The following is a 9,609-nucleotide window of genomic DNA, read 5'->3' on the forward strand; positions in this document are numbered from 1 at the left end:
AAATAGATCATTAAATGAACTCCTACATAGGAAAACTGAACATCCTGATGTTGTGAGGCTGTTAAGATGTCACATCCTACATGAAGTTGCACTTACTGTAAGTTAGAGCAATATGAATTCTCCACTTCATCATGACTTGAAGACTCAATATATCTTGTTGGATAATGAATTTCATAGTAAGATTGCAGTTTTATCAAAATGGCATATGATGTTTCTCTCACAATTATGAAGCAAAATTCCCCAGAGGAAAATTTGGAGAAACAATTATGCCACCTGAAACGCAGAAACCTGAACAAAAAAATCAAGGGCCAGTGTCAAGCATGATACATATGATTCTGCAGTTATCCTATGAGAAGTGTTAGCCAGAAATCAACCTTTTGAAGAAGTCACCACTCCTTTGCAGATAATGTAGTGAGTCTCTGGGACATCCACCTGATGCTGATGAAGAAAGTTTGCATTTGACAGTTATCATGATCTCTCTAATAGAAAGGGAATGGGCAAAAAATCCAGAAGAAATACCTTCTTTCCTAAAATGTTAATAGAATTTAGGCCAGTTCATTTATGGAGAACATTATGGAGATAACTTTTCTAACAAATTAACAAAGTTACAGAGTGCTTTGAGTGCTATTCACTTACATGACAAGGAGATGGAGTTATCTCTGAGCGTATCTGTAAATCATGGTCCACAGGGGGAATCATGTGGATCCTCTCAGCTCCATCAAAGCAGTGGTTCTCCTAGAACTCCAAGGTCCCTGTCAATTTCTCAAGAAAAAAGATTTTTTTTTCAAAAATCTGGAAAAACTCCTGACTATTCTTCTATAAAGCTGCATCACTGTCCTATAAATCACAGTTGGGATAGTACTGTTTTTGCATCTCAAAGGGTTATATTCTGTGATCACAAGACCAGCCCCTGCTCTTCAACAAATAATAAATCTATTCTTAGCTGAGGGATATTCAGAGCGTCTATAGCCTGGTATAGCCCAACAACGGATCCAGAGCAAAAGGGAAGGCATTGTGAACCAAATGACTAAAGTCTGCCTTAATCAGTCACTAGATGCCCTCCTGTCTGAGGACTTGATCACAAAAGAGGACTATGTGCTTATAAGTACCAACCTTACAAGGACCTCAGAAATCAGTAATTTCTGGACACCACTGCCATCCAAGGACAATTTGCCAAAGTAATAGTGCAAAATTTGAATGATAATAAACAAATGGGTCTTCAACCTTACCCAGAAATACTGGTAGTTTCTAGACCACCATCTTCAAATTTCCCTCAAAATAATAGTTAGTAAATAAGTCTTTTTCAAGAAGACAAGTCAGTTTCTTTTACAGGTCTGTTAACTTGATATTATTTTAACAAAATCCACAAGGATAGTACAAGTTTTACTGAAGATTTTTTTTTGGAGGGTAAATATTAGTATCCTTCCATGACAATGCAGTATTTAAAAAATTACATAAGTAAAAAAGTCTGCATTTTGCCACATGGTTAAAACAAAACCAAAGAAGCAGTTTGAGAAATGTTAAAATTCATTGCAAAAATGGATTGATAGTGGCATCAAGGAGGGAGAAACGTGTTTTAGATATCAAATTTCTTTCTTTTTTTTTTTTTGAAGGTGTTGATCCCCATCTTTACTTGTGAAGTTGATCATATATACTTTTCATTTTGGCAGGCTCACAGTACTTTGTGGTTACAAAACAGGAATCATTATTCAAAGAAACAAAATATTACATAGCTATAATTAGAATAGAAGAATGTATCTTGGCTTATGCATAAGCAAGCATTTGTACTTTCAGTTCGTGTTTTGCTTTGAGCTGTTTCTGCTTAGTTAATTTTTTTTTATTGGTTGTTCAAAACATTACAAAGCTCATGACATATCATCTTTCATGCATTTGATTCAAGTGGGTTATGAACTCCCATTTTTACCCAGCAATAGTAACAAAAACAGCATGGTACTGGTACCAAAACAGGCAGGTGGACCAATGGTACAGAATAGAGGACACAGAGACCAATGCACAAAATTACAACTTTCTTATATTTGATAAAGGGGCTAAAAGCATGCAATGGAGAAAGGATAGCATCTTCAACAAATGGTGCTGGGAAAACTGGAAATCCATATGCAACAAAATGAAGCTGAACCCCTTTCTCTCACCATGCACAAAAGTTAATTCAAAATGGATCAAAGAGCTTGATATCAAATCAGAGACTCTGCGCCTGATAGAAGAAAAAGTTGGCTCCGATCTACATATTGTGGGGTCGGGCTCCAAATTCCTTAATAGGACGCCCATAGCCCAAGAGTTAAATACAAGAATAAACAAATGGGACTTACTTAAACTAAAAAGTTTTTTCTCAGCAAGAGAAACAATAAGAGAGGTAAATAGGGAAACTACATCCTAGATATCAAATTTCAAGAAGGAATTCCTTGCGTTTCATCTTGAAGGGTGAATAGCAGTTTGCCAGGACACGTTGAGTAAGATGTGGGTGGGGAATTTCTGGCAGAACAGAAAAGGCATGGAGAGACAAGAAGTCTGCCTAAGTGGGGAGTTTCATTGGAAATGAACTTAGAAGAGGAGGCAGAGGTGGGCTACAACAGGATGCACTGTTTTCCACAGTTGAATCACTCAACACAAGAGCAAGTCTTGAGGGCTTGAGGGCTTAAAGATCAGAGGGTTGGTGGGAGGGAAGACGGGGTTCCTACACTTCCTCTGTAGCTCCTGTTGTTGATGAAATGTTGGAGGGTTGTGGCTCCTCACAGAGAGCTGGAGCTTCTGAAAGTTCTTGTGTGGAGGACGTGGAGATGGTAATTGCCAGGTTTCTGTTCTCGCGACTAAAAGGCTCAGGGGTTATTCCAGTTGAACCAGGTTAACTGGGCTTCGCAAAATAACCACGCAAGAGACACAAATACCTTTTTCTTTGGGGTCGCTGTGATGGCTTCTCTGACCTTAAGGGTCCGCAGGAAGAGAGAGAGCGCGCGCACACACACACACACAGGAGCTGACCCCTTTTATTGAGGAGAAGCTATTCAAATGAGGGAAGGGGTCAGGTTTCAGGGGGCTGAGTCTATCTTAATGATGTCCACTGTCAGCAGGTTGACTGACATCTGGGTAGGCCACACCCAAGGGCACAGTAAGAGAAGGGGACACACACAACTGTTATAGGGATCGAGTGGGGGGGGTGCCCATCAATCATACGTAAACAAGATAATATCTATAAGCCAATTATCTTTTGCCTAATGTAACCACACTGTGAGGAAACTATAAATGCTTGTAGCATTTATATGATGGCATATGATGTTTCTCTCACAATTATGAAGTAGCAAATTTCAGTTGCAACTGAAGGCTATTCCAACAGGTAATGGTGTGTAAGAGGCTGATGGGCCAGGAAGGCATTATCTGGAATAGTCTGTCCTCTCACATTAGTCTTAAGCTGCTTTTTCATCAGGGAGGACACCCAGAGAAGTGGAGTGGTGGAAACCTCTGCCATGGCCCTGGGGAAGATATGGAGGAGGTGGCATCAGCCACCTTGAAGGCTGAAGAGTGCTTCACTTTCACAAGTCCTGTTTCTGGATTCCTGGTTGGCTTTGGTTTTGTATCTTGCCTCCCAGGCCAGTGGATCTTCTGGAATCCTTGACCAGCTGTCTCCTAAAAAGTACCCAGAGGACTGGGGATGTGGCTCAAGCGGTAGCAAGCTCGCCTGGCGTTTGTGCGGCCTGGGTTTGATCCTCAGCACCACATACAAATAAAGATGTTGTATCTGCCAAAAACTAAAAAATAAATATTAAAAAATTCTCTCTCTCTCTCAAAAAAAAAAGTACCCAGAGCCTGAGATTCCAGTGTGTTTCTTGGAGATGGGGCATAGGATCTTCTGGCAAAAAGTTTTTCCTGAGGCTTAACCCCAGTTCTTGATGAACTCTACCACCTTCCCTGGTATCTTGGGAATGAGTGAGTCTTATGACCAGAACTCTCAGCTATTACTCCTGAAGGCTGAGAGTAGAACAAATGTACTGTGAGTAGACTCTGACACACATAGAAGAAAATGCAATGGAAGGCCAGGAAGATTCCACAGGCTCGGGTGGGCCACTTAATTGGGTGTCAGGTTCATAGACATCTGCCTCCATGACTGATGCAGACCTCTCGCTACTTCTATAGCCATGGCGATCACCTGAGCAACCTAGAGGATGCTAAGTGTTCTTTCTCAAAGTTGACAATCTTTTCCACTCTCCCTTGTCCTAATAACCCATGTTCTGACTGTGAATCTGGGGTATAGAACAGTAGGTAAGACATAGATTTATCTGTTTTAATTCCAGCATTTCCTGCCAGGAGGCCTTATTTCTTTGTGGTGCTGCACGGTTTCTGTTAGGCTGAGGTTTAGTCCAGCACTTGAAAGCTGGGGGCAGGAGCAGTCAGTGAATGAGTAGAAGTCCCCTAATCCCTTCAGGTTTAGGTGGCCTGCCTCTTCACCATGTGTCGTAGAGCCCCTGTCACCTCCTTGTTACGAAGGGTGTAGATGATGGGGTTGAGCATGGGTGTGATGACTGTGTAGAAGAGGCTGAGGACACGGTCTGTGGTGACAGAGGAGCCTGCCTGGGGCCGGATGTAGGTGATGCTGGCTGTTCCAAAGAAGAGTGAGACCACGAGCAGGTGAGAGGAGCAGGTAGAGAAGACCTTCCGACGACTCTGGGGAGAAGTCATTGCCAGGATGGCACTCAGGATGCGGACATAAGAGGTGACAATCAGAGAAAAGGGGACCATAATGAAGACCACAGTGGCGGTCATCACAGAGATTTCGCTCTTGTGCTTCCCAGCACTTGCCAGCCTCAGTACCGGCAGGATGTCACAGAGGAAGTGCGGGACAGTTGGGTGGCTGGGGAAAGGCAGAGTGAAGATGAGGGAGGAATGAGTGGTGGCTGTGATGATGCCCATGACCCAGGAGGTGCCCACCATGGCCCTGCAGGCCTGCGGGCTCATGAGGGTGGAGTAGTGCAGGGGTCTGCAGATGGCTGCATATCGGTCATAGGCCATTGCCGTGAGCAGGCAGCACTCTGAGATGCCCAGGACAATGAAGACATACATCTGGGCTGCGCAAGCTTGGAAGGAAATGGTCTGAGGCTCTGGGGAGGCCAGATCAGCCAAGGTCCTGGGCACGATGTTGGTGGTGTAGAGGACCTCCACCATGGAGAGGTGGCGGAGGAAGAAGTACATGGGGGAGTGCAGCGCGGGGCTCGCCTGTGTGAGCAGGATGATCAGGGAGTTACCCAGCAAGGTGACCAGGTAGACCAGAAGTACCACACAGAACAGGGGGCCCTGCAGGGCCCTGAGGTCGGAGAACCCCAGAAGAAGGAATTCAGGCAGTGCAGTATGGTTTTCCTCAGTCATCGCTCCAGGCCAGAAGCTATGGTCCAGCCAAGAAAGAGAAGTTATTTAGAAACAACATTTCTGACATTCAGTAAAGCACTTTTCATACAGTCCCTCTCAAAATCAAGTGACAGTGTGTTCCCTGAACCACGGATCTCAGAGAAATATTGAGGAAGTGATGGGACTGGGACTTGAATCCAGGCCTCTTGATTACAAATTCTATGCACTTCCCACAATTTTGCATGCTCTGTTTTTTTTTTTCCTTTGAAGACTCACTCCCATTTGGAGAGACCCTGTATCTGTCTGTATTTTGGATCTTTTTCCAGAATGAGGGATGAAGTAGATGCTGTGCTCTCAGCACTTTTGTACCCTCCAGACTGAAACTACAGCCCAAGACAAAGCAGGTCACACCAGGGGCTGTCCTAAGCTGGTGTCTAATGGGCAGTCACCTGAGAGCTGAGGCTTTAGAATGTTGTGTGGTGATATGACTATTTGTGATCACACTGCCCAGTGGCGCCAAGCTTTGGGATTTTGGCACTTGCCCTGATTCCTTGGCTCTCCTCTTGAATAGGCCCCTGTGATCAGCTGTCCCAGCTGTCCCAGCACACCCTGTGCTCTTTAGAGTTCCTTCATTACCAGTGTTCCCTGCAGAGTTTCTACTCATTCTATTTAAATCTCACTCATTCTTCAGGCTGAAGCTCAAGTTCCATCTTCCAAGGCAGCTTTCAGTCATCTTCATGCTCAGAAATAATTGTCTATGGCATTTCAGGGTTGACCTCTAGGGTCATTTATGTCTACGTGACAATGCTTTGATCTTATCTCCAGTATTGAGAAAGGTGCTGTGCGGTGTCTCTGTGAACAGCTCAGTAATGGGGGAATTCACTACCTACTGAAGTGGCCTCTTCTAGCTTTGGCCTCTTCTGTTTGTTGGGAAAGTATTCATTATACTGGTCTTAATTAAATGTTTAGTAGTTCACAGAATTTCTAACCCCTCTTGTACCAGCCAGTCCTTAAAGTATTTGAAGAAGGTGTCTTTATCCATACTCTCTTGAGACATTGCTTGTGCCTTGGTTCCAGCACTTCCTCATGTAAAGTTTCTACTATAAGATTTTGCAGGACAAGATGGGGATGTGGGGAGGGGGTTTGTCTGTTTTAGCAGTTGCTAATGTTTCTACTATGCTAAGAGCTGAACATTCATTATATCACTGGATCTTCACAATCATACTGTGGCATAGAGACTTTTATTTTCTCCATTTTGCAGATGAGGAAATGGAAGCCCAGATAGTGTAAGTAACTTTCTCTAGGTCAAATATTTAGAAAGAGTTTGGGCTCAAATCTGGGTCTGTCTAACTTCAGGGACTTTTTTTTTTTTGTGATACTGGAGGTTGAACCCTGGATTGTGACCACTGAGCTGTACCCCCAGCTCCTTTTAATTTTGAGACAGAGTTTTGCTAAATTGCTGAGGCTGGCCTTGAACTTGTGATCTTCCTGCCTTAGCCTCCTGAGTGACTAGAATTATGGGCATGGGCTACTGCACCAGCAGGGCCTGTGCTCATACCTAAGTCATCCACTGTCTTGGAGGTTAGTTTTATTTTTTTAAATTTTTCTTGGAGGTTAGTTTAATCACCAGAATGAATAGCATTGTACTTAGAACATGCCAACTCTTCCCTAAACATTTATTAGGAGAATGAATGATTCCACTTATAAAGACAGGGGAACTGATGAACAGAAAGATTAAATGATTTGCCTAAAGTTAGACACTAAGACTGGAAACTGAACTTCTGAAGAAGACCTAAGTCTCAAGATTTACTGAGCTTGCATCACCCACATTCACCACATACATGGAGTTTGTTCATCCATCTTCGTATTTAGATAAGAGGATCTCAAGCTTTCTGCCCATTGCTCATGGACCTAACCTTTGCCCCACCCTCACCTGCCCTGTCATCATATATATTTTTTTAACCTATTGCCATTTACTCTAGCTCCCACTTAGAGATTGCTGTGTGCTGGGAATTGTGCAGAATCTCAGCAGACTTTTCTAACAACATTAGTCGTAATTGTTTTTTGCCATTGCAGATAAGGAACTACAGCTCCGAGGGATTTTAACCACCATCTGTACGTGCTATATGTCCAGTGAGAACCTTAGCCTCACCTTACACTTTTGAGGGATGAACTTGCATCTAGTTAGTTTGGCCAGGGTTATCTGATGGTCAACAATCCACCAGATGTCCACATCACTTAGATAACATGGATAAGATCCTGCTGTTTTCATATTTTTAAAATGTTGTTTTTCAAAAAAAAAAAAAATAAAATGTTGTTTTTCAATTAAAAATACTTGAGAAATATTTGGAATAAAGCCATCTATGATTCTATCCCTTAGTTAAATGATTTTTTTCTTCTTTATTGCTCTCAGGTCTTTGCCCCACTGAAAACTCATTTTACATGCTTGTAGTAGATAATATTTTGTATTCAGAAAGATGTTGGCTATAAATATTGCCATGAGACCACAGAGTATTCTGAATGATCCTTTAAGAAAGAATTCTTGAAAAAAATCCACTGAATTCCCCCACTAACATTTAATAAACACTTTCTTATACTCCTGCAAGTTAAGCTGTTCCATTTTTTTTTTGGTATCGTACATAATGATGCAAGCAATATCTTTGTGCATACCTCCATCTGCTTCTGTTAACATATTCCCTTAGGATAAATTTCCAGGGGTGGAATTCTTGGCTAAGAGTATGAACATTTTTATGGGTCTTGCCATATTACACATGCATTTAGATTCCTCTAGCAGAGTGACATCTCTGTCTTCCTTTCCTGAGTAAAACTGAGACCCTTCTTGTTCCTGCCTGCCCTCACCAAGGCCTCTCCCTCTACACTCATCTCACTTTTGCTTCACTCTTAGTGCTCTGGTTAAATTTTGCTGAACAATGTCACCGGTGAGTGTGGAGAGGCAAGTTTCTCCGGCATCCTCTGTTCTTCCCTCCCTGCTCCTCAGATTCCCACTTTCCTTTTTCCACTCTGATGGTTCATTTCCCTTTTCAACTTCTCTAATCTCCACATGTCTTGACACAGTTGGAATAATCTTCATAGAGATACTGGCCTTGAAGGCATGGTTATTCTTTGTATAGCCTCTCACAGAGGAGCAGAGGACAGAAGGTAACTGCTCACTGGGTCACAGGCAGGGGATGAACTTTTAAAAAAATATTTTTAATTATGGTGGAAATGCATAGCATAAAATTCACCATCATAACAGTTTTCAAATGTTGAGTTCCATAGTGTTAAGTATATTTATTTTGTCATGCCAGATATCTCCAGAACTTTTTCATCTTACAAAATTAAAAAACAACTCCCCATTTTCACTTCCCAGTGACTCTCTTTAAAGCAACCCCTATGCTTCCAATAAGCCTCAGGTAGATGGATAAATTGGTCAGCTAATGGGTATGTGGATAGAGTGACAGATAACCTATAGTTAATTACAGAGGTGTGGCAGGCTGACTGGTTGCATGACTGGTCAGCCCTGTGATCCTGAATGCAGGAGGTGAGAATCTTAGAGGGCGAATGGAATAGAAAACAGATCTTTGAGGTTAGGCTTGGTATTTTGGGTGTAAGGGAGCAGGGATTCTTTTGAAAACAATCTGGATTCTGGAGCTTCATGGTGTGGGAAATAACAGAAAAGGCAGTCTTCATGGAATCATGGAGGTCTGGGTCAGACATTTCACCTTTGTTCATTCAGATTTTTTTTTTTTTTTTGGCATAAGTATTAATGGGAGCTGCGCATGGTTGTTGTTGTTGTTGTTGTGTGTGTGTTTGTGTGTGTATTGGAAACAGTGTGGGGCAGCAATAGAGGATGCAGGCAGCTCTATCTGTGGGCTCTGAAATTGGGACTATTAACAGGAACCTGAGAGACACTGACCGTTGACAGTATGGAGGGTGTTGTGACCACCTGAATACCTAACACAGGCAAACCCACAGACACCGCCCCCCCCCGCCACTAGCCACTGTCTCACCCTACACACTCCATCCTTTTTGACACACTACTAATACATAAATCACACAATCACCACACTTGCCATACAGCAAGCTCCTCCAGCCCCAGCATATCACCCACACATTAAGGATTTGCACAGTCTCTGTATATATGCTTGCCTTGCTCTTTATGTTCAGTTTTACCTGGCAGGAATAATTGTCCATCATTCCCTATCTCCTTTCCAGCCCTCCTCCCTGTCCAGCAAGGCTGGTGGCATCTGAATCACA

The 9,609-nt window shown here is 42.7% G+C and overlaps 1 protein-coding gene and 1 pseudogene across 1 annotated transcript; one reads left to right on the forward strand and one right to left on the reverse strand.

Annotated features, from left to right (window-relative positions):
- Positions 1 to 1,376, forward strand: LOC107139748 (annotated as a pseudogene).
- A 3,061-nt stretch (positions 1,377 to 4,437) lies between these two features.
- Positions 4,438 to 5,373, reverse strand: LOC107139749 (olfactory receptor 10P1). Its single transcript, XM_015482627.1, has one exon. It carries the CDS (start codon positions 5,371 to 5,373, stop codon positions 4,438 to 4,440), a length of 936 nt encoding a protein of 311 aa, XP_015338113.1.
- Between the last annotated feature and the right edge of the window lie 4,236 nt (positions 5,374 to 9,609).

The sequence above is a fragment of the Marmota marmota genome, unplaced genomic scaffold (assembly GCF_001458135.2).
Source record: "Marmota marmota marmota unplaced genomic scaffold, marMar, whole genome shotgun sequence".
In the NCBI taxonomy this organism is placed as follows: Eukaryota; Metazoa; Chordata; class Mammalia; order Rodentia; family Sciuridae; genus Marmota; species Marmota marmota.

What these genes read in the sequence shown, in the direction of transcription:
- LOC107139749 (XM_015482627.1), bottom strand. Translation starts at nt 5,373, where the DNA reads ATGACTGAGGAAAACCATACTGCACTGCCTGAATTCCTTCTTCTGGGG.